We start from the raw sequence: 25,763 nt of genomic DNA, 5'->3' as shown, positions 1-25,763 counted from the left end.
AGAGCTCTGCGCACCTTTTAGAGCTGGAAATTAAATGTGAGGAATTTCCCTCCTAAGAATGGATGTATTACTGGGGAGCTGCCTCTCCTCCATACTGCAGACAGATTTGCCTCCATCCTGACCTGCCTGTGCCATGAGCCAAGGCTTCTCAGGGCACCAAGGCTTGCTGAGGTGTTCTCCACTTTGGTCTGAGACTCACTGCCACCATCCACACCCTGCATTTCTGTCTCTAACATGTACCTAATCTCTTTGCTCTCCTAAGTTTTAGCTACGTTGCTGAGAGAACAGAGGTGGTACAGTAGGATTTTTTTTTTTAATCAGTATAAACCTTGCATTTGATACCATGTTGTAATGACTCTTCTAATCCTCTGATTCCTGACTGAACTATCATTCAGTAGAGTTCCTGTGGCGCAGTTGCTGAAGCAACAATGACAGCAACAATTGTGTTGTGTTGCTTTTTAGGGTTTTGACCTCATTTTTTAGTTTAAATACTGCATTAGTAGAGTCCTTGTGTCTTCTGGTACCACTATGCAGCAACGAGATCTGCATCCAGATCTGAGGCGTTTCTGTCTTATTTACTGTGTTGTTCAGCAGGTTTCTCTAATTGAGGATGTTAAAGAATAAGCAGTGTGGGGAAATCAAACTTGCCAACCTTCAAGTGGTAATTCCTGGAAAGAGATGCTGGTTGCACCCTTTGTCTCTTTGTGGAGATACTTTATAAGGAAGGAATTGAATTGGTGGTCAGCTGCACTTGTGCAGTGAAAACTCACTCATTCAAGATCACTTGGGGCAGACACAAACATGCTCTAGCTGGGTCATTGCAGATTCTCAGGATCCAGCAGGGTTTATTAACTTGAGCTCACTGCCAAGCAAATGCAACTGTGGTGCTCCCAGAGCAAGTAAGATCTGCTGTTTTGGCATGGAGTCCGAGCAGTCAAAGCCTGCCAAGCGTGAAGGGTGCAGGGCTGGGTCCAGCGCGGTTCTTGGATCCAGGAACTCTAGAAACACGTTGCGGATTTCTGACCATATGGATCAGCTTGGGACCATCACGACTCATTAGATCAGCAACAGTTTCTGCCCTGTTAACCTCAAACTTGTTTGTTTGTCTGATTTGTTTGGTTTTTATTAAGGTTTTTTAATGTTGTTAGGGTTGTTAGGGTTTAGTGTTGTTAGGGCATGTTTTTTAAAACCTTCAACTCATGCGTTCTGGGGAAATGTATTAGCTTGATCAGCCCCAAGTTCAACTAAAACTTTCTGCATGTGCAGTATGGCATGTAAGGAGCTTCTTGAAAGCAGACTGCAGAGGCACTGAGTGTACTGAACAGGAACCAGCTCAAGGTTCTGGAGTCAGAGCTGCTGATCTTAAATTGACTTTTAATTTCCCTGTGTTGTGATTCCCAGGTCTTTTTGCAGTGAATCAGTATGCCAATGTTTCCATTGTCTGCTTTCTCACAGCCTTTGTGAGCCACGACTGGTGCACTCACCATTACACCCAAAGTATGAAGTGGACATGGTTAGTTAGGACTTGTGTTTGGTTTTGTGGTGTATGTAGCCGCGGTACATACACTGAGTATGTTTAATAATTGCACTTGTCAGGGTAATTAGCTTTTCTGTTTGGATTTGAAAATGCTCTCTGGAAAAATTGCAGTGTGCTCGGTTTAACTCCATCAAGCACAAATGAAATAATCTGAAGATAGAATGCTGAATAATCTCTGAATTGTTACAGTATTTGAAGTTAATTTTCCTCACAAAATTCACCAATGCTCGCTTAACTTTTCCAGGCAAAAGGCCATACAGCTCTTTTTTTTTTTCGTTCCTATGTAGGTGCAGCTGGGACAAGCGGATATAAAATGCCCCATCACGGAGTGCAGCGAGCATCTGGATGAAACAACTGTGCTCTATAACCTGCCCCATGACGACATCATCAAGTATAAATACTTCCTGGAACTCAGCCGCATCGACTCCAGCACCAAGCCATGCCCTCAGTGCAAGCACTTTACAACCTTCCGGAGGAGAGGCCACATTCCTACCCCTGCCAAATTGGAGAACAAATACAAAGTGAGCATGCTTGCCGGGGCTGTGGGTTAGATGGCACTGCAAAAGTAGGACAGCATTTGGTGAGCATTAAATGAACTTTTTTGTTTCACTGGAGCTGTGTGCAAGCTGTGATTAGGAATTTGAACCCATAGTAGTACATCACTGATTAAATATTAATTGACTTTTAACAGTTCAAGCAGCTGAGCTCTTCAGCCTGTATTTTTTTTTTTGGTAGGTGGCATAATTTTGTCCTGATATACATTTTAATTTAAGGGGTGTTTTCTTTCTGACATGCAAACAATATGGTCACAGTCAGAAGAGGCTGGAAATGGGGAGTTACCACTACAACTGATTATTTTAGACACACAACTTATAAGTTTTCCCTGAAACTCTGGGTGAGTGAATTCTGGGCATCTATGATGTTAGGCTGTTGGCTTTGCTTCTTCCTTAGTAACAGAGCTGTTGTCTGTCCTGCTTGTTGGTTCTGATCTCTTCACTCCCTTACCAGAGATTATACATTACTGTAGTCTCATCATTCACAATGCAGAATTTGGAGAAATAGAGGGGGCGGGAAAAGCTATTTCTGCAGCATTTCTTTTCATAGAAGAGTTGCTTATACTGTGGCTTTAATCAAACATAAAAAGCAAGTATTTGGAATAAGCTTTCAGCTGCCTAAAGTCCATCTGAGTTCCAGAAGGCAACCGTGGTCTGCAGCACCATGTTCTGTGATAGTTTTCTATCCGGTTATTAGATTTGTTGTGGTTAATTTCATGATTGAGCTGGCCTTTCCTGGACAAACCAGTTCTCCTCAGTAGGAATTTAGATGACTGTTTAGATAGCCCTAATTACACAGCATAAGATTCAGCCCAGTATGAAGATTAAAAGGTGGAAGGTTGTGTATTCATTGGAGTTGAAAAGTTGGTAAAGCTAATTCTAAGTTATGAGCTACTTGTTTATATCTGTGTAGGGCATGAATTGCATGCCATGCTCTGTTGGACTCTGTTTTCAAATTTTTGTCATCTTACATTGAGGTGAAAAAAATCTGAAACTGCAAGTAAAATTCCTTCTGCCCAAAGCTATTCTCCTTCACCCATCTGCTTCATCATCAGCACCCATCAGATGTAACCCAGGGTAGATCAGAGCTTGTAATGCTTTTGCAACCTCCTCTCTTAAGGTGTCAGAGGCTGTTAGTGTCCCACAAGTGTGGGTCATTGGTGGTGCAGCTGTTGTATCACAGGCCTGCCAGATCTGAGAACATTCCTCAGGGCACGACCAGTGCTCTTTTATGAGTTAAAATGCTACAGTTAAAATGTTCCCAACTGCCCTACAAACCACAATGGGAAAGAATGGGAGACTGTGTGATGCATAGTGCAAGCCAGGAGCAGTTCACTGGTCATGCGGTGGTTCAGTGTGTATAGAGCTGTGATCTGCAGAGCTGAAATCTCCTGGCAACAGACTCAGGCAAAATGTGTCCTTTGAGCTGAGCCCAGGTGTTGTGTGCAAGAATGTCTACTTGATGCTAGTCAGAAATATAATGGGGGAAATGCTGGCAAGCACTATGGATGGTCGTGGTCCACTGAGCTTCAGCATGCCCTTTGAACCTCAGCTGTTTTCTAATGTAGGTACAGTTTTAATGATTTGTTTTAAGCTGAGCACAAGAAGTTTTGTTGCAGGGAGAAGGTTTAAAAACTGTGATGACTGTAGAGACTGTTGCAGGGAGAAGGTTTAAATGACTGTGTATGACATGGAGTGTATGTGAGTAATTTACATACACACATAGCTGTGGGCCAATATTACCTGTTTTCTTGAGTTCTCAAGTGATTACATGTACACATTGTGCCTTGTATTTTAGGCTGTTGGGAGGTGAAGACACATTTTCTTTTGTGTATAGCATAGGAGACATCTGACTAGAGGCTTTTGAGGCTGCCCTGTTCATATGCAAGTAATATAAACACCAGTTGCACCAGATGAATTCTGCAGCAGCACTGCAAGTGTTGGCTTCAAAAGAACTGACTCATGTAGGGAGCACGTATGCACAAGCCTACTGGTAGGGTCATAGCACAGCCAGTACACTCACTCTTTTATACACTGCAAAGGGAAAGCACTCTAAAATCCAAGACTTTATTTGAACTTATGCTTTAAAAATGTTAATACCGTTTCTAAAATTTTATACAGTATTTAAAATTTTAAGTAACATGGAAATTTAAAGAGGCAGCAAAGTTGAAATTATTTTTTTTCTTATTACTGATTTGTGTCAGCTAAGCTGATCTAGGTCCAGCAGTTCAATTGGCTGAGATTCAAGTCTTGGTGTACTAAGCCTAGGAAGTTAACATGTATGTTGAGGAAGGAGGAGAAGAAGAAAAGGAGAACTTGCTTATCCAAACCTTTCTCCTACTATTAGTGCCACTTAGGGCCACACAGAACAGCAAGAGAACTATTGAATTTTCTATATAAAATATTTTTATCATAAATGGATCCAGTATTAACTCTGAAAATTTCTTTGCTCCCTCTCAGAGAGTGTAATGTGGTTGCAGACAAGACCCTAACAAACATTTGTTCAGAGCTGTTATGCAAAAGAGCAATGGAAATGGGCAAAAATTAAAAAATTGCTGCTTTACCTGTTCCATTGTGCATGGAACAGGTAAAGGTTTCACAAGAGTGAGTAAGAAGACTTGTTCTGTGACGAAGCTGTGGCTCTTGCCCTGTTAGAGTTATTGACCTGCCACTTGCCATGGAGAAGCAGTTCTCTCTGCTCTGTGAGATTCATCATGAGGTTTTCTTGTTCACTTCTGTCAAGAGATACACGTCACATAAAAGGAGGACTTGAGTGCTTGGGTTTGCAAATGTAAATATTTTTTCAATGCGGTTGTTACACAAACTGTCCTTTTTTTGAACTACTAAAGAGTTTCTGAAACTTGTTCTAGAAATAGCAGGAATTTGTTCAGATGCTTTGATCTGTTAGCTCCCTGCTTTTGAGTCAGATTTTGTCTTTAAGTGGCAGATATCTTCATGGCTATACATCACATCAGTCTGCCTTGAGCCTCAGCTGCTGCAGGTGTGGTGATTTTGCTGTGCTCTCCCTCCTTCTCTCAGCAGTTCATTCCTGCCAGCCTGCTTTTGCTTATGTTGATGTTTTAGTGTCACACTGGGAGCTGGATCAAAGATGAGCCCTAATGGGGTACAAAATTTGTTTGTTTTGTTGTTAATTATTTTCAGCTGTTTCAAGAGAGGGGATGGGTTGATGATGAGGAGAAGGAAGATGTTTTGGCTGGAGCTCATATTTATTTTCAAATAAAGTGACAGTGACTGCAGCTAGAGACTGTAATTCATGTAATCAGTTAATTGCATGATTAATTTGGCCATCCTGTTATATAACTACTGTTCCATCAAGCAGCAGAAAATCCCACTAAGCTTTTTGTACCTTCAGGTTATAGGGATATTTTTATGAGCAGTCAGTTTTGCTGTCATCAGGTCAGTTATGTTTTGTGTTGAAATTATCTATCAGTTTTGAAAAGTCTTTTCCTGTGAGGTGAGGAAACTGTTAGATAAAGTAGCTTGCAGTAAAGAGGCTTGCTAAGAAAATGGAAGATGTTAGCCTCAAAGATAAGTGTTTCAGAAAGCTGAGAACCAAATGAGTTAGAACACAAAATTGTGTAATCTTTTCTACTTCAAGGGAGGCTGATCTCCAGGTGGCATAGAAGTTTGTGTATATATCCATTCTCTCAATTTTAATCAACAGGAATAGAAATCATAAAATAAGTGGGAAAATGTTTGTGTGAGAAAAAACATATTTGAGAAAACACAAGGTTAATGTTTTGTTTTGCAGATATAGTTTGTCTGCTTTGCTGGACTATAATATATTTTACTGGTTTAAAATCATAAGTAGATTGCTTTTCTGTGTCCTTGCTATGGTGATTTCATGTGTAAGTACTGAAGCATGAATCAAATAACATCTGACTTTCCTTTCAGAAAAGCAGAGAAAAAGTGAAATAAGAATGTGAAAGACTGCTTTAATTGCCCTGTTCTGTTTGTTTCTTAAGCACAGGGGCATCACATTGCATCCAAGTTTGAATGGTTTAAGGGTGTTTTTTTGTTGTTGTTTTTTGTTTTTTTGGGTTTTTTGTTTGGTTTTTTTTTTTTTTGCAGCTACTAGTTCCAAGAAAAATAAGATTCATAAGTACTTGAGGTGCATAGTTTTCTCTGTGCTTCAGTTATGCTCAGGAAGCATTGAACCCACAGAGAAGTGAAATAGCCCATTCAAAATATAAAAACTATTTACAAGTTCAGTTTTGAGGAAGGTGCTGTCAGGGTGACAGGTGGAAGAGGAAACTGGTAATGAAACATAGAGTTCTTACTAGTTCAGTTAGGGCCATTTGTGGTAAGAAATGTTATTTTGAGTTCCTGTGGTTATAGCCTCATCCTGTATTTCAGTACTTTCTGATTAATGTATTTGGAAACACCTGATGTCAGTGTGCGTGTGTAAGTTTAAATACATATCCTGGTGGCTGCTGCGTTGCTTTTGCTTATGTACATGCTATAATAGAAAGATAGAGTATGCAATTAATTTGTCACATATTCATCAAAAAACAAACAAACAAAAAAAAAAACCTACCCACAGAACTTGTGGTTTAAATTATGTTGCCTTTTTTTTTTAAGGAAGCAGCTTTAACTTCCTGACCTTGTTGATTTGGGTTTGTACTTGTTAACAACTATGTTATCTCTCAAATGTCTGAATACTGCAACTGATATAAGTTTTCAGGTTTTAGAACATTGACTTATGGCTACAAGCTCCATCTTTGGCTGAGGCATAACAAATACTGAGCCCTTCAGTATGATGCTTGCTATAATCTGTCCCAGTAGGACACTGACTTGTATTGTTGAAAGACATAAATTCAATGCAGGGAGGGAGTGGGGGACAAAAAGGAAAGAAGAAAGAGAGATAGGGGTTAGGATAGGTTAGATTAGTTTCTTGTGCATATTAGATTTTAATGTATTGTGTAAACATTTATCAGTGCTCTGTGTTAGTTTGGTTTGTAGAAATATAAATGTATCATTCTTTAGGTTCCTCAGAGCAGGAAATTTCCTTTTTGTTAAGCTGGTTTTATTAGGAGAATTCATCTGGGAAGCTGAGATGCAAGTTCGTGTATTTTTGTTGATTCAGCATATTGGCCACTGGTTCATTAGATTTTGAGAAAGGGCACTGCTTTTTGTTGCTTTTGTTTAATGCTTCATAATGGCCTTGGATGAGTTTTCAGGTAAAAACTAACAATGTTTGTAATCCACATGTTTCAGTCCTATTGTGTTGTTTCTCTTTAAACAAGATGTAGTGATTGCATGTGTAAACAATTTTGGCTATCCCCAGCAAAATATGTAAGGGAGATCAGAGCACCTACTTTGGATCCTTAATTGTAGTCAAGGAAGCATAACACCAGTTGTCAGGACTCAACAGGAGGGCACAGCAGCTGGTGGGAATGAGAACTTGAGAAATATGTTTTGAGGACATGTGACTGCACTCTGGGATGAAGTTTCTTGAGAAGCACCCCCATCCATACATGGTCAGCACAAATGTTTCTGTGGTTTGGTGATGAACCAAGTCTGGACACAGATATAACCAAAACCGCTTGGTTTGGCTGGTTGAATTCCTCAGTCCCATCCATTAGCTGGGTACAAAGCCAGGGCAGTGCCAGACATGGACTGCAGCTGGAGGTGGTGGACAGGGCTCAGCAGTTGCTTGAGCCTGAGATGTTTTGCTGCTGAACAAAGTGAACATGTTGCAGGAGCCTGGATGTGCCTGAGTCTTAAGGTGTCTTCTACTTTGTGCTGTCCTTAGTCATAATTCAGGTTGGAGGCCTGTCTTTTGTCATATAAGCAGCTGCAACGTGCCTCTGTTTATTACTCCTGCAAACACAGCAGCTGCCTTAGCTTTTCATGAAAAAAAATAAACCGGCTGTGGAAGGAGACCTGATGACGATGGTACCTGTTTGACACAATGATTTAAAACTGAGGGAGCGGGAAGAATAGATCCTTTATAATTTTGAGTATGGCTTGTGGGTTCTGCCATTAGGTGTGGTCTGTAGCAAGTGGGCTGTTTGGCACAGGCTCAGCTTGCCTTGACGCAGTCAAGAGCAAAAGGAGGTGCCTGACTTCCCGTTGGAAGTTGTGGCTCTTGGATGAGAGCCTTGCTCATGGCTCCTTTTCCCAGGACCATTTCTAATAAAAGCTTCAGAACCCATATGAAGCCAAGCTCTGTAGCACCTCTTCAGAAGACCAAGTGCTTTCTGTGATAGCCTTGGCAGTGCAGTTTGTTCCTAGAGAAGGACAGATCCACTGCACTGAAAACTGTCAAGCTAATTTCCAGGTGTTCTCACAGATGTATTGGAGGCAATTGTGTAAGCTTTCTGGATTCTGCCTTTTGTCTGTTGATCTACGCAATCACTTTGGGAAGTAGTGCCTGTGATTAACCCAAGCTCCTTGTGCTTCATTCGATTGAGGCCTTTCCCAGCTTTAGCAATTACTTTTGTGTTTTCTCTTTTTTGAAAAGGAAAAGAACAAGCTAGCTTCCACAACTTCTTGTGTTTTTAAAACAGAACCTCCAAAAGATGTTAGGTCTTTGCTGGACAGCTGCTCTTGTAATGAGGAGCAGTGGTTTTAAAACAGGCTTTCTAGTTGTATCAGCACCCAGCTTGCAAACATGTGGTGTTTTCTCATTTATACAGATCCAGTGTCCATCTTGCCAATTTGTCTGGTGTTTCAAGTGCCACTCTCCCTGGCATGAAGGCGTTAACTGCAAAGAATACAAGAAGGGAGACAAGCTGTTACGTCACTGGGCCAACGAAATCGAACACGGGCAGAGGAATGCCCAGAAGTGTCCAAAATGCAAGGTGAGCTGCTCTCCCTTGGCTTGCAGGTAGTGGCTTCAAACTGTTCAAATACACATTTAAAATAAATACTTGCAGCTTCTGCTCAGCATTGGAAATGAAATTCACACTTGCTGTGCAGTTTCTTGTTAATGACCCATTGAGAAAAACAGGTCAGATTATTTTGCTGGTTCCTGCACTGATTCTGCAGAGTGTCTGCATGTAAAGAAACATTATGGAAATTATTAAGAGAGGGCTTTGATGAATCATAGAAATCTTTGGGTCAAATAATTACAAAATAAATTAATCCTAAAATAAAACTTTAAAGAAATGGAAAGCTTTAGGGAAATTCAGTGCCTTTGTCAGGTTTTCCAGAGAGTCTGAGTGTATTCAGTGTCTGAGTATGGCTGGAAATATTCTGTCAACAAGTTAACTAAAAGAAACTAAGACTTGGCAAAACTGTAAGTTTTGTAGAATCGAATGTTACTACTTCACAAGCTTCACAGGCCACACTTCAAGTGCTGTGTCCAGTTCTGGGTCCTTCACTTCAAGAAGGGCATTGGAGGTTCTGGAGTGCGTCCAGAGAAGGGCAGCAGAGCTGGTGAAGGGTCTGGAGCACAAGTCCTGTAAGGTGAGGTCCCCCTGAGCCTCTTTTTTAACCTCATCATTCTCTACTACCACCTGAAAGGAGGATGTAGGCAGGTGGGACTTGGTCTCTTCTCCCAGGCAGCCAGTGACAGGACAAGAGGGCATAGCATCAAACTGCAGGGGAGGCTCAGACTGCACATCAGGAGGAATTTCCTTGCAGAAGGGGTTGTTAAACATTGGAATGGGCTGTCAGGGTGGTGATGGAGTCACTAGCCCTGGAGGTGTTCAAGCAATGACTGGATGTGACAGAGCCATGATCAGGTGACAAGCTGATGGTTGAAGGTTGGAGCTGATGATCTCAGAAGTGTTTCTTATTCCAATGTGGATGCTTCTCTTAAGTCTTTCTCATTATTAATTTTCAACACTGAAATGCCATTGCACACCCTAAAAATGTCATCAATCCCTTCAGAGATGAGAAGTGTTTCCCACTACTCAGAGGAGATGCAACAGCCCTGCACACGCCTGCCCCAGTTGCCCTTAATGAAGGCCACTCCTACATTTGTTCACAGTTTTTTTCACAGCTACCAGCAGAGTAGTAAGTCAAAGCTGGACTGTTTCATAGAAAATTAATATTGAATTTTTACTTACAAGATTTACTTATAAGCATACAAAGTATATGTAACACTTTGAGCCTTACACTGTGCAAATAAGAAAATGGTCATCAGTTTACTAAGTATCATATTTTGGACTTTAAAAGAAATGTTTGTGATGCTATAGCTTGAACTTGAAAGATTTCAAAACACTGAGCAAAATTGTAAAGCTCTGAAATCAGCAGCTGGTTGTTTACCCTTCCTCCTGCACATGTGTGACCTTTTAACCGAGTTTTTGCAGCTTGCTTTTCAGTAAGAGTTCATAGATTTGAGTCAGTTCCAAAAATGTTCACTTTCTGGGAAGTCTTAAAGTAAAATACTTCGTTCCTTTCAGAGTGGGAAGAAGTGTCTGTTTTGATTTTAATTGTTTAACTTGTGTCAGATTTTATGACAATGGGAATGATGTAACTTGAATAAATTGTCCAAAAGATTAAGAAAGTGGACCAAGCAAAAAAAAAATGTTAATGTGGAAAACCAAGAGTGGTAGCTGATAGCTGGAAAGAAAAAGGAACCAAAACTGCTAAGTCTAACATTCAGCATGAATAAGTTAAAATTTAAAATGTTGTGTTTAAATATTCAACTCTTTTCACCATCTTCAAAAGAAAAGGTTGGACACTTTAAACTTACATGGCTTGTTACTAATTCTGAAGCATGAAGTTGCATGAGTTTGGCTGCTAATTTAATAAATACTTGAGATTTCTTTTCTTAATCAAAGGAAAATAAAACCTCCTACATGGTGGGAGGCAGTATGGAAACTTATGAAACTAGCACAGAAAAAGAAGCTCTGTTAAGTCCTTCCTGGTAACGTGGTACTGTAAGTGAATATTGAAGAAGGAATTCAACCTTTTATTAAACTGTGTTGCTACCTCACTTCTTGATACTTTCTTCTTCAGAAAAAAAGTTCTTCCTCCCTACAATGTCCAGAATGTTTCTCAACATACTGTTTATCTTTAAATCAAATCTATGACCTGCAAGTAATCAAAAGTAACACTTAGCTGGCAGTTAGTTCAAAAAATACATCTTTGGATAGTTTAAAAAATACATCTTAAGCAGTATTCTTATCAAATCTTTAGCAGGTGTTTGGGCACATAGGGATAAGCATTCTGGCAGTTAGCATTTGAAGTCAGGGGGATTACATCTAATACTTCTCTGCCTGTCTCTCCCTTCCCTTCCTTCCTCCCTCCAAAACCTGTTTATAAAATCACAGTGAATCAGATGAGAATCTTATTTCCAAATAAAATAAAGAGTGACAAAGAAAAGAATTTGTAACACACGATTTGATTTATCTATGTTCTAGGTCCACAGAGGCCATGTTTCTGGTGAAAACATACTTTATTTTTAACCTCTTTCATATTGTGGTTGAAAATTTGCAGCAGCCAAAATTGGCAAACAGGTTGAGGGAAAGTCAATGTTAAATTGTGTCTAAGGATACTAGTATTTCATCTCTACACTAAAACTGAAATTAATGGAAATTTAAGGTAGAAACTTAAGTAGAGGTAGTTTCTTTACTCAAGTAATGTGTAAAATTACTGGTAGCTTCCAAAGTGTGTTACTGATGACAGTGTTAACTGTGACCATATTTTGCAGATAGCTTCTGGAGATAATTATTTATACCTACAGATACATACACACACTGACTCTTTTTAGCTGTACCATGGAGAAATCAAATGCATTATCTTCTCTGGGCATGCAGGTGAGAAAATCAAAATACACTTGGGGGTATGTGCATACAGAGGCAGATCCTCAGGCAAATATGAGTATTTCAGTGGTTTGGGTAAGTGATTTGAAAGAACATAATCCTTTGTAATGTCAATATAGCAGGGACTGTTAGATAAGCTTAAACTTGATTACTTTTTCCTGTAGTAGGATACAGCTTTTAGCACATCTAATAGGAATGGCTTATATTTACCTGGTCTCTCCAAGATGTGTTTACATAAGATAATAAAAATGTCACACACAGTCCAAATGTTTATTTGTAGATTGATGTTGACTGTGTGTCAGTATGGAAATATGGAAAAAATGCTACTTTTTTTAGCTATATCTTAAATTTATTTTGACTTTTTTTTCTTAATACAGCCTTCTCCAAATTTACTATACACTATTTTGAGGGTCAGTATAGACCTTTTTTCTCTATAAGACTTGTCCAAAAAGGGCTGGTCTTGTTCTAGAGTAAGTTGGCTAATAAGTGCAAATTTGCTACGTTATTGGATGTCATTTGCCAAAGTTTATAATATTTTTTGTCTTTCCCCAGTACTGTTTTAAGGGGTTTTTTTTTACAATTTCTTGGTATGATTGCAACAAAATGCTTTTGTTTACACAAGTGTTTTTACAGTAGAGCAAACCAAGGAAATACACCCTGTTGGTGTTATCTTACCACAGATTTCAAAAGCAGCACTGAGGAAACACCACATAGCAGCTCTGGCTTAGAAGGCTTTGGACAGCAGCAGAAATTTAAGAACAAGCATGTCAATGCAAATAAAAGAGCGTGTGCTTCTTATCTTTCTGATTCATATAAGCGTTACCAAACAATTCAAGGCATAGTTTTTGGAAGCACTCTGCAAATTAATTCTCATCTTCTGGAGGGAGGAGAGTCCTTATTTGTGTACAAAGTTGTAAAGCTGTGCAGGTTTTCTTCAGAGGTGGGGGAGACATGGCCACTCATCCTCAGAACTCTTGGAAGCGATTTCCATAGAAGATCTCTTTGAGAGGGCATGTAACATGCAGAGGGGGTAAAATGAGGGTCTGAAATAGCCACTGTGCTACTTCCAGTTCAGAGTCTTAAGTAGACAACTGATGTGTTTGCCCCTGGTGTGTAGTTTACACCCCTGTTGTTCTGGAAGCCATTCTTGGGTTTCTGAATGGCTCACCTTCCCCTGTAAGGGGACGTACACCCCTGTAAGGTGAGTGTACGTGTTTGGTTTCGAGCAGGCCGTGGGTGCAGGGTGAGGCCTGTAGCTTTGACTGAGTGCATGGAGGCATAAGCTGGGCTTGCAGTGGCCGTGCTGCAGGGCAGCCTGCAGTCACACTGCACCAGGCCCTGCACGGCTGCAGCTTCCCACAGCCAGCGGCATTCCCAGCCCCACGCGTTCCCTGGCTGCCTCCTGTGCCGTGGTGCTGCCAGTGGGGCAGGAGCACTCGGATACCCGAGCCATCGGCCATGGCTTTCCCAACCTATAGGTTTGTAATCCATCCCTGTCACTGGATTATCCAGAGGGTGCAGAGGCATGCCCGTGTGAACCGGAGATGAAGTTGATCTGGTGGGATGTCGTGTCTTAGGTTTGAAAGCAGCCTGACCAAATGATCCAGAGTTCACCTGGCATTGTCAGTCTGCAAAGCATGTGACTGGGAGTTCAAGCCCTGCATCTGAGGTTTGTGGGGCTTTTTACTTTGTTTTTTCTAATCAAGTCTTTACTCACTGTACTTGCCTACACCTTTTTTTTTTTTACAATAAAAAGGTATAGGCAAGTACAGCTGGTTGTTCCAGATTAGCAGCATTTGAAGACAGTTACATGTGCAGATGAGTATTGACTAAAATATTTTTATGGTTTGCTTTGTGAAGAAGCAAATATGAAGTGCATGTAGTTGCAATATTTGTCTTTATTTGATAATAAATCCTTATCAACTTCTTTCGTGTTTCAAGAGGACAGTATGTCTGGAGAATTTAGGGCAGGACCAAGTAGATGGACAAATTATTCAAGAGCAATGCATGAATAACTGGAGCTGGGAGGATTCTAGGAAAGCATGGGTAGAAGGATGGCAGGCAGTTTCTAAGGTGGATATTTCTGATATGAGTGGTAGAACATAAAAGGCTATTGCTAGCAGCTCCTTGAAGTTCTTACTGCCACTAAAAATTAGCTTATTTTTGGAATGTGAAGTAATTTTGGTTTGCATCTAGGATTTTTATAGGTTCCATTATTCTACAGAATTACAATGAAGATGAATGATAACCTAATTGGGTTGGTAAATTGGAGGAGAGAGAGGAGAATTCAACAGTCTTGATTCAAAATGAAAATAAAGCAACCAGTTAGTTCTCATTAGTCACAAAACCTAGTTCCCCCATTTTAATTTTTAAGATAGAAACAACAGATGAGGAAAATTACCCTTTAAATTACAAAAGTCTCTATAGTTGCTGTTTAAGTTGGTCCCCTGAAAATTTAATTTGAATTAAATTTTAAAGTTAATTTGTCAAGATACTTTAAGTCAGTATTAAAATACCTTTGTTTCAGTTCATGCTAATCTGAGGAATTACAGTAACTCCAGAACTGGAGTCAGCATCTTTTTTCACATGTAACCTGAGAAGTAAGAATTTGAACTGGCAATAGTAATGTCCCTTTTAGAAAAAAAAAAATGTATCTCTTCTTAAGTTATGCTTAAGTTGATACAATATTGGGTAGAGTTCTCCTTCTGCTTTGTCTACTGTCAGTGCTTAACTGTGAAAGTTTTGAAGTCAAGTGGCTTAAAAAGCTCATCAGCCATGGTGGTTTTTCAGATGCTTCTGCAAAACAGGACACCTGTAATACAGCAGAATTCCTTGGGGTAAAGGGAGATGATTGCTTGGTCTAACAAATTTTAAGTGTACTAGAATACTTGCCCACTAGAAAGCTTATTTTTTTTAATAGCCCAGTTCTCTCTTTTGTGAACATTTTCCTCTCTTTTGTATAAAAGTAGCGTTTGAAAGTATAGAAAAGCAAATCCTGAGATCACTACTGTGGCACAGGGAGGCTGGCAGGGGTATCTGGAGCTACTGTTACCCTTGTGACTCTTTTACCACGAGTGTTGCAGGTGGAAAGCATCACTTTCTTATATGGATAGAGTGCCAGTTTCAGTAGATGTTTGGGTGAGCAAGGTGAGAGCCCAGATCACACCTGAACACCAAGGAACAAATTCATTTGACCCTCCCAAGAATGTCAGATACCCCAGGAGTCACGGGCCTCTCTGGAGCTCACTGAGCTTTCAGTGTCTCTGGTGCTTGCAGAGCCACTGGGTGGTCATGCCATGTCTTTGCCTATACCTCCCTGCAAAAAAATACACATAGGTAAGTATAGGAGGTTTCAGGAGGCATTGATGGATCTGTTGCAAGTTTCAACAGGTGGAATTCAAATTGGATGTAATGGAAAAAAGTATCCCAGGGAGGATGGTGAAGGATGATATAGATTGCTCAAAGAGGCTGTGACATACCCATGCTTGGAAATTTTTTAAATCTAATGGGATGAGATCTGGAGCAATGTGATCTCTCTGGAGATATCCCAGCTTGGAGTTGGGGGTTAAAATAGATGACCCCTGAGCAGCACTTTCAACCTCAATTATTAGGCTATCTACAATTCCAGTGTGGAACGTGGTCTTGGAATGCAGGATGGAGAGCTATTTAGCAGGCAATAGGTAGAAAGATGGCTGTAGAGCTAGGGCAGCCCTGTTTCATGTTGTGATTTGGGTATCATTAAAGCTCGGTGTAAGTTTTTATTCCACATATAGTTTGTGGAATTTTTTTTGTTTGTTGTTTTTAAGAAGGAGAAGGCATCCATACTTCTCAAATCATGTACTGTAACAGCAGTGTCTTTCTGGTGTTTATTACAAAATGCCAAATCAATTTGTGATGGAAAAGGGAGTGGAGCCACAGGTGGCCTAAGAGGGAATCCCATCTGGGGAGGGGTCAAACAGAGTTCATAATTATATTCACTATGTTGCTTTTATTTTTAATAAAGGTCAGTGTTAACAAATCTACTTCAGCAATAAAACTGAAATTTCAGTAAGGTTAAGAATTCTCATCTGATCTGAAGAGCATTTAAACAAAAAAGGAGGATTATGTAGGAAGTGGGAAACAATAGAACTCACATTTAATGGTCTGAAACATGCCTCAGAAAACCATTATTGTCTTAAGCCAGCTGCAGTATTAATTAATGCAAATACTGACTTTGCAGGGGGGTGCTTGCAGCTTCTTTCCATCTGGCACGTGAACTGCCCCAGGTTCCTCTTCCTCCTCTTCGCTTCCACATGAAGCACCTGCTTTCCTGTGCTTAGGAAGGGGGGAAAAAATAATATTTCACCTTTCCTTCTGCTCATCCAGATCCACATCCAGAGAACCGAAGGGTGTGACCACATGACCTGTTCACAGTGTAACACTAATTTCTGTTACCGTTGTGGGGAGAGATACCGCCAGCTGCGCTTCTTTGGAGACCACACGTCAAACCTCAGTATCTTTGGATGCAAGTACCGCTACCTCCCCGAGAGACCACATCTGAGGAGATTAGTGCGAGGCTCTGTCTGTGGTGAGTTCGTTAGTGCTCCTTGTGGAGAGCTGCACAATGAAGGGATGGGGGGATAGGGCAATTAGAGTTAAATTAAAACTAGTGGTTTAAAGGATTGGGTGGACAACTTGCTTTTCAGTTATTCGAAAGGTGGCTTATTAATTAAATTTCAATGTATGGCACTTGCCTGCCCTTTTTAGATGGACTGCGTATGATTAAGTATTGTGTCCTCTTCTGATAGCTTGTTTTCTAATTGCTTTTTATAATACATAAGCAAACTGTAAAAGTGCTGTCAATATGCATGTCTCTGGCTGTGTTCATTATTCTCAAAGTATATTGGAGAAATGGGTCAGAGGAGAAACGTTATTTAAATTAACCTTGGTGTAAGCCTGTTTGAATAAAGTGCTCTTTGGATTTGAACCTGATCTTAGTAGCAAAACTCAGGGTTTTCCCATATAAATAGGAGGACGCTATTTGGACTGTTAGCTTTAGTTCAGATAAAATCAGCTTGAAACAAAATACAACTTATATACATTAATTTTACTCACAAAAGTATGAGGCTGAAAGTGTCTTTTTACTAAACCAAAAGGCACTCATAATATGCTTTTGAGCCAGCTAGATATCTGTTTCAACCTCTAGAAGCACAAGATAATAAAGTAGACTCTTATATTATGAGATTATCTTTCATACACATGAAGTTCAGTCATTGTAGTGAGTTTACAGCATGTAAGGCGACGTATAATGTTACAAGAAGTGGATGTATTAACTGCCAAAAACCAGATACTTGTCAAGAAAATAGAACTTTCCATACTTTGAATTAAGGCATAAAAAATGGAGATGACTTGTAGTTCACCTAGAATGAGGAAATGCTTTGAGCTTGATTGTAGAGGTAAAGGCAAGAGACAGAACAGCTGGGAAAAAGCAAACCTGAGGTGATTGCATTACTTCTGAGTCAGACATCTTCCAGTAAGAAAACTAGGTGGTTTTCAGAGCAGCATAAGAATTGACACAAACTCATAGACCTGGTAATGAAAATGCCAGTCTTGCTGCTCTCCATTGTGGGGGATTTGCAAACCTGGAATGTTTGTTTTTAAAAAGTGGCAATATGGCATCCAAGCCCATTAGTTTGACCTTAGGAGCTTGCAAGGCTTTGGTAACAAACTTTGAGAGAAGTGATTTAAAAATATAGAAATAACTAGAAAGGAGATAAAAATTGAAGATGATTAGAGGTGCCTACTCTGAAACATTTTGTAGAGATGAATTGCAACACACCAGAAGATCTAGGCTAGGTGAAAGACAGCGCTGGCATTAGGGCACATGAATATGTTGTTCATTAAAAATTTAGGCTTAAACTTCAAGAACTGTTTCAAAGCACTTTGTAAGATTTCAGAGGAGCTTTCAGTAATAGCCACAATGGAAAACAATGTAAGCTTTTTTAAAATAGATTTTGTTATTTTGGTGTAATTAGTCTGCTGTAGCAATAGACTGTACTCAGAGACATTACCAAGTCAGTGCTGCTCACATGCAGAATCATGGGTAATCTTATTAGAATCATAGAGTAGTTTGGGCTGAGAGGGACCTTTAAAGGCCACCTGCAATAAGCAGGGGCATCTTCAACTAAATCAGGTTGCTCAGAGCCCTATTCAGCCTGGTCTTCGATATTAAAGCTCCCTGGTAAATAGGTGTATGCTCATATTTACAGGATCACACAGATAAGTATAAGATATTTATTTTCATCTCCTATTTGCAAGTGTATTTGTGGTTTGCATTAAATAATAAACTAAGAAACATTAGCAAAGCTCAGAGCCTCAGATTACATTTCTCATAGGGTTTTCTGTTAAAAATTTCTCTCCAAAAACTCCATCATATGATGTGGGGTCATCAAGAAGGGTCATCATCTGAATAGAGACAGAGGTACCTGAATCTGTCAGCACATGGTAGTAAGTGCCCACATTTTTACAATAACTTATTAACACTCAAGTTGACAAGAATTCAGAAAATTCTTCATCGGTACTTATGACCTTAAATCTCTGTCATTTCTACAGCTCTGATCCTTGTACCCTTTATGAATAACTACCAAAATACTCTAGAGACCCAACAGAACTCATACATGAAAATAAAAAAATAAAATCTTCAGAAATTTGCATCTGATTTGAATTTGGGAATTGAGCTCACAGCTCTTCTTCATTGCAGTAGATTTTGGCTGTGACTTGTATGTGTGAGCCAGTCTAGGTTTTTGTACTCTTTTCCACACCAGTGTACGTGTGGGTTTTTACATTGGTTTTTAAAAATGTGTTCTATTGGCAAGATTGTACCTCCTGACCTTTTGAAGACAGTGCAATACCAAGCTGACATACAGTTTGTGGATTATGCCATTTTCAATGCTGGAAATTTGCTAGGATCATCCCTCTTTGTAAAACAGAATTCAACAGAATCGATCTGTGGCTGTTAATTGGGCTTGTATAGAGGTCTGCCTAATGAGTCTGTCCTCAGCAGTGGTCAATTAGAAATAAGATCTCACTCCCTGTTTGTTTCCAGTAATCATTGCTTTAGACGCTTTCTTAGTTAAGGTTTGTACCTGAACTTTTGCTTTGTAACCCTCAGTGGGTGGATGGATCCTTCACTAGTTTTAACAGTTGTTAAATTTTGCCTTCTACAACATTTCTGGTAGAGCCTCTAGGATTTCAGATTGTGTCAGGTGGAGAAAGTCATGGGGTTTTTTCATTGATTCCTGATAATTTCTTTGGCTAGTTTTGTTATCATTAAATTGAGTAAATAATAATAGCTTGCTGGCCTTTTCATGTCATTCTTTTATGCACGTTCCATCAGATTCTACTTTGTCATAATGTTGGATTTATTTTTTAGTTTTGTTTGTGTTTTATGTGTTAAGCTGAAGCTTACTAGTCCTAATCACTTAAGATCAAATTTAAAACTCAAAAATGTTGAATTCCAGTTAGGGATCACCCCCAGGCTCAGGGAGGTCTCAGTAGCTAGAACTGAAAATGTAAGTATTTTATCAGGCAAAAAAAGGAGCATTATCATCAGGAGGTGTTACTGCACAAGCCTGGGTTTTAGTTCTGTTCTGAAAGTCAGCAGAAGAAGAGATGGTAGCAGAGATGCCATTAAAAGCATAGACTCTACATTTTAGTAACATATACTGAGAAACAGAGGTTGGATTTCCTGTAGAAAAGTGCCTCTGCTAGTTAGCTAAGTAGTGGAAACTAAAGGAATGGTATCTTGGCTATTGGGAGACTGGTGAGGTGTTGCTAGATGTGTGGGGGTTTTGTATGAGTTTTACTTTATTGCTATGGAGATGAAATACTTTAATAAATGTAATTTTGTAGCCATGTGGAGTGAAGGTTTTTGGGTTGTTTCTAAAATCTGGCTAGGTGGAGTGTATAGAAAGATCACCACAAGGCAGGCTGGCATGCTGGCATGATTTCTGTTGAGGAGCCAAGTGCGCACAGTCACAAACTGCTCTGCAGTAAAAATAAGGGAAAAGAATTCATGGCAGCATAATTTTAAACATAATTTTCTTCATCAACCAGCTGTTGTGTAAAGGTGATAGTAATCACAGGGAGAAGAAAACCTCAGAAGTGATCTCTGACATTTCTTTCCCTTCTTTAGCCAGCATGGTTTTTAGAGAAACTGTCCTGTGACAGTACAGTGGATATATTACCCTAAAACTTGTAACTAAACCCAAAGTTGCGCAAGGGAAAAGTATTCCCTCATGTTTCCTGAAATACTTTGTTATTTTGCAGAAGGATGTGGTTCTCTGTATCACAAATAAGACAACCCTTCTGAGACACCTGCAAATACAGTTGTTTTATTACCACAAATGTCTTCATCTTCATGCTGGGCCACCCAGTAGAGAAATTGTTTACGATTAATTTGAGTGCAATTCTAAAAAGGTTCTGTTTCAATTGCTTTTTGTGAAGTTAACCTTAAAAACTAACTTTGGACAACAGCAAACTGGCTGTCATAGCCTGCTGCTGAGATGACCACATGGGCTAATGACCCAAGATTTTATTCAGCTCTGAGACAGGCATTACATTTGCTCTCTGTGCTCTCTGTCTCTGAGCTAGCAGACACGGGACAGTTTAGTGCCTGCAGCAAACAGCCTTAGTCACAGTGACATTTCTTGGTGTGTCGTGATTCCCTCATAATCTTTTGCACTACGACAAACGATGTCTATCAAGCTGGAATTGGATATAAAGTAGTTTTCAATTCTGGCATGTAAAACTGAGCATTTTTTAATTGTTTCATAGAATGCAAATAAAAGCCATTGGAGCAAATAGTACATACCCACTGCTTTGCCAGTGATTGCTGCTGTTTGTACTCTTCCTGATGGCAGCATCTGCAAGCCTTGTTCACCTTGTGTTGTTTGTTAACTTTAGTTTACAAAGGTAGAGAAATATTAAGGATTTGAATGTGACAGATATATAAGTAGAAAAATATTTGTTTTGAAATTTGGTCTTTAGAAATAAAGCATTGCTAACCAAAAGAGGATACAGTCTCATGATGATGAAGTAATTTTATTCTATAAGGTAAATTTTAAAAAATAACTACTCAGTACTCATAACTTCATATTCCCGGGCAGAAGGAAAGACACTACTCATGCTTTATTTCAGCTCTGAGTTTGTCAAATATAAGTGAACAAGTTCTTGAATTAGCTCAGGGACTGTTCTTCATGTCTGAAAAGAAGTTTTCCAATTGAAGGCTAGCTTAGCCCTTCCCATAGACTCTGTTTCTGCATACTTAGTCACCAGCTCAGTGATTTAAGTTTTTAATAATTTTTAATAATTTTGATACCAAACATCATAATTTTCTAGCATAATAATTACACGGCTATTAATGAAGTAAGGAGTTTGTATCGTAAGCCTCTAATCTTTTACAAGCCTAACTTGAAATTGTTGAAGACTCTGATGATGTTTTAAAATGCATTTCATTTCTTTTGGACCTTTCTTCAGGTTTTTTATCACTTTACATTCATTCTTCTGTCTACACTTGAATAATGTACTTGACAAGTTCTGTGTGTATAGAACACAGCTCAGTGGAGTTCCAGGAAGGTATGCCATTAGGATGCCTAGCAACTAGAGTAATACAAATATTTGCCAATTTTTTTTCTTCTAGGAATTAATGTTTCCCACCCACTGCACTCCCATGAAATTTAAAAGCTATCAAAACAGAGCAAGAAAAGGACCAGTTCATTTAACTGCTGTAAATATTTCCAAAATATCTCATTTTTCCTTCAGACTGCTCAAATTAGTGTCTCAGGTTATGGAAAGGTTTACATCATTATTAAATGTAGTAATCCATTTACTGAAATCTGATATGAGTGATTTGAGGGAGGGAAGAAAGAGGTAAGAAACTCAATTTTTCTCCCATTCTAAAGGTGACCTTTCAAACACATACCTAACTTGGAGAATTGCAGAATTTCAAGTCCCTGCTCAGACTGCTGGTGTATCAGTAAAAATGCCTGCCCTCCTGGATTTTCAGACAGCTCAGTTAAGGGATGTCTTTGACCCAGCTGCTCAGCCAGCAGAGCCAGGGAGATTCTTCCATTGAAAGCATGCAGTGCAAGGAAGATAGCTTGTGTTCTGGCTCGGTTTCAAATTCACATTTTCAGCAAGACCTGCCTTCACTGTGTGAACTTCTACAAATCATGAACTCATCAGAAAGTAAAGAATGTGAACATGCTTTATTTGTTTGTGGTTTTATGCTCTAGCAAGTATGCTGCTCAACATCACTGCCCTACTCATGTGAGAGCCACAACATATCCTTATAAATGTAGATCCAAAATAGACTTGGCTGTGGTTTGACTTAGACCTAAATCACAGCTGTACATGAGCACTTCACTGTAACCTTTTAAAGCGAGCAGAAATGTATTTAAAGGTGATGGTCTCATCACCTTGAGCTAACCTAAACTTTCCAAGATGCTAGTTTGTTTGGCATCTCTCCAGGCTGGTTGCTATGCAGTAGGATTCCAGAGAAGCCAAATTATAGTAGCTTTATAGCTGTCACATTCCTGTCGATGCTTGAGGGACTTCAGAATGGAAACAGAAATAAATGCAAGCTGTTAATGTATGAAATAAGCTGTGCTCAGAGAGTTGTGGTGGGTGAAGAGGGCAAAGAGAAATGTGTATAGGGAACTGACTGTGTGGTGATAGTTCCTGGCTGAATTTCTAGGATGAAATTACAAATAGGAATCCTATTTTTAGAGGTAAAGAATATTAATTTTAAAATAATAGCTTAAAATATTTTCTGATATTGAAATATTTATGAATTGTTGGAAAGGAAAAAGTAAAACCTTCTTTGAACTGTTTAATGAATTTTGCATTTCAGCTGGAAAACTACTCATTACACCCCTAATATTGGTTCTGGGTCTGGCACTGGGAGCCGTAGCTGTTGTAATAGGTAAGAGTTACATATGTGAATGAAACTAATCCTGATTATGCAGTGACTTTCTCTATATGACATCTCAAAAACATGGAGACAAAGTACAGATTTCACAGATGCTGTTTTAGTATTAAGCACATTACTTTTTTCTAAAAAAATGAGGTTTTTAAATTTATGCTTACTAGCTTTATTTTTGTTCCCATTTATTTCATTTTCCAAATAAACATCTTTAACTGCTCTAGATAAACTAGCAGAAAGTTCAGAGTAATTTACATATAATCCTGGGGGCTGACAGACTTGGACCCAGCCTTATAATCACTCCATTGAATCACTATTTCAAATCTTAGTCATGTGTATGACAATATTTTTAGGGAACTAAGGCTTAGTCCCAAGAGCTCACCAGCTTGAAGATGCAACAGCAACAAAGCAGCAAATTGGGATGAGTCAGTCTCAAAACATGATCCAGTGAGAACACTGCCAAATTGTATTCCATCACGAAAACTGGTACTCTGAACTCACTTGATTACAGTATCAAAGCTCTGTAAATGTGGTTGCATTAATGTGGACAGATATTTTAGCAAAGCTGCTCTTTGCCTGAGTTTTCCCACAGAAAAGAGATTAGCTGTGACAACAAGGTATAATTTTGCTCATGTGAGTGCATATCCACTCTTTATATTGGCAGCAATATGTCATTGAGGGATCATGCTGCTTCACAGCTTTTCATCAAACTGCTTTTTCCACTGAGAATTTGCAGTGCATGCCCAGCCCTGAGGTATATTGGGGTGTGGCTCCTTTATTTTGATATAATAAAGCCAAAATACACCAGGATAGCTATATTAATAAGGTTGGAAGTAACCAGTCAACCTATAACCAAAATACTATTACAGCTTTTCTAGACTACATCTGGCCAAATAAGGACTATTGCTGTAATTTCTGTATTTAGACCAACCATCTTCACTGAAGAGAGTGAGCAGTGCTTATCTTAAATATTTATTCTATTCAATAGCATTTTTATGCCAAAATTTTAAACAATAAAGGCTTCTTAGTGCCAGTAAATCTTTTTTTGGTATGCAATCTGGTATAATCTATGGTGAGGGAAAAAAATCCACTTTTTTATATACTAAAAATCAAGAGGGTTTTGCAGTAATATAGTAACAATATTTGCAATAATAATCAGAATGCCATTGAAGTCTCATCCTAGGCTTGGCTGGATAAGATATGATCAAGGTCAGCAGTATGAGCAGTTCCAAAAACATTGATTATTTATAGAAAAGTTTTGGTTTTGAGGTAATTAGAGCAATATTTGCTGCCAACCACTATTAGAATAATTTCAGTTACATAGCTGAAAATCATACTGCACCATTTACAAGGCTACTGAGCAAAGCAACAGCCCTGTGATTGTAGTAGTCTTTTGTTCTATGTTGTTACTGTAGTTTTCTTTTTGAAAAGAAAATCTTCAGCCATTTCAGTCAGCTGGTAGCAAGAGAAAGAGGAAGATCCTTCTCATTTGGGTTTGAAGGAGTACAGACTATTTGAAAAATTTTTCACCTGAGTGCTTGTGATGTGTCTTTGTGGGTGTTTTTTTTTGTTTTTACACCTTTCTTTCTCTCAAAAGACTTAAAAATAAATAGTTCTCTGTCCAGGCAAGCATAAACACTTGATATTATTAAAGATAAACATTTGGTATTAGTTCACAGTAGATGAGGATGCTTGTAAAAATAAATAAAAAGTAAAACTATAATGTGCTGTCTTTATTGCATGTGAATCTAATTGAAAACTAGCTTTGAATTTAGATCTAAGAATTTCCAGACTGTTTTTAAAAGTTTTGATTGTACCATATACCAGACAGCATGATTCAGAAGTTAATTTGTCAGAGGTGAGTGCGGGGTTAGCAGGAATTTGTTGTAACAGGAAAGAGTAAGTGTAGCTCAATTCAAAGACAGTGGTTGTTGCAGGCTAGTATTTTTTTCTGCTTGTCCAAATGCCTGGTCTAAATTCTCCTGAGACATGAAAAGCTCCATCTGAATGCATATATCTAATGAACATAGAACATGCACAAAGGATTGCATTTACTTATGTGTTTTTTTCATGTTTCCTTCTTTTGGCAGGTTTATTTGTGTTTCCTATCTATTGCCTTTGTAAAAAGCAGAGGAAAAGGTCACGGACAGGTATGCCCTGGTGAGGACGGACGTTACTGCCTGAACTGAGCTGGTCCTGCAAGGGCTATCCATGTTTTGTGCAACAGAGCAATACAGTGCTGGTTACAGCATCAAAGCCACCTCCCTGGAAGAAAGATGGGGGCTCTCCTGCCATCTTCCCTCAGCTGAAAACACTACTGCAGACCAGAAAGCCTCTTTGCTCTGGTGCACTCTCAACAAGATGGGCCCCCTGACTGCTGCTTTTTAAATGTTTTTTGGGTGTTTTTTTTTTTTTTGCTTTTGTTTTTTTTTTTTTAGTTATTACTTTGGAGGGGTTTTTTTGAGTCTAAATTTCTGAACCAGACAATCCAAGTCTGTATTGTAGCCACAACTCTACTACCGATTTGGCCTGTGAAGAAAGCATTTAACTGCTAACATGTACTCGTTTAACTTCAGTGTCGGCCTTTAAGGTGGAAATGCTTAGAAGTGTTTGGACTCTTACTGTGTACTGAGCATACTACTTTTGGTATTAAAAACTTGTTCTGTAAATAACTTCCATCACACAGCATTCTGTTGAGCATACCAAAACCCCATCACATGCCAGAGCACGACAGCTGGTTGTCTTCTGAGCCCTCCTCCTGCCAGTGGAGTGCACATTGCCCCCGCCAAACTGCAGTGCCTCAGGGGAACACCCCTAGTACTGGAGCGCCGTGATACTTAGGAGTCTGGTGACTGGTTTCACGTCAGTAATTTATTTATGACAGTCTGTTAATATTAATGGCAGAGGGTGTGACAAGATTTCTTACAACAGGACTTCATTTTTAAATTCTCACAGTACAGAAAAAATCT

At 39.1% G+C, this 25,763-nt stretch overlaps 1 protein-coding gene across 1 annotated transcript in view; it reads left to right on the top strand.

Moving 5' to 3' along the window:
* The window catches only part of RNF217 (ring finger protein 217), a 55,107-nt gene extending 29,923 nt beyond the window's left edge, over nt 1-25,184 (top strand). The window contains exons 2-6 of the mRNA XM_054280248.1: nt 1,825-2,058; nt 8,754-8,918; nt 16,197-16,398; nt 22,723-22,794; nt 24,885-25,184. Coding sequence (XP_054136223.1) covers nt 1,825-2,058; nt 8,754-8,918; nt 16,197-16,398; nt 22,723-22,794; nt 24,885-24,958 — 747 coding nt within the window. The 3' untranslated portion in view covers nt 24,959-25,184. The remainder of the gene's footprint in view (nt 1-1,824; nt 2,059-8,753; nt 8,919-16,196; nt 16,399-22,722; nt 22,795-24,884) is intronic.
* The last annotated feature ends 579 nt before the right edge of the window (nt 25,185-25,763 follow it).

The sequence above is a fragment of the Melozone crissalis genome, unplaced genomic scaffold (genome assembly GCF_028551555.1).
Source record: "Melozone crissalis strain CALT ecotype California unplaced genomic scaffold, PUWL_Pcris_2 ptg000027l_1, whole genome shotgun sequence".
Taxonomy (NCBI): Eukaryota; Metazoa; Chordata; class Aves; order Passeriformes; family Passerellidae; genus Melozone; species Melozone crissalis.
The sequence above is the reverse complement of the archived record's forward strand: the minus strand, read 5'-3'. Positions and strand labels throughout refer to the sequence as shown.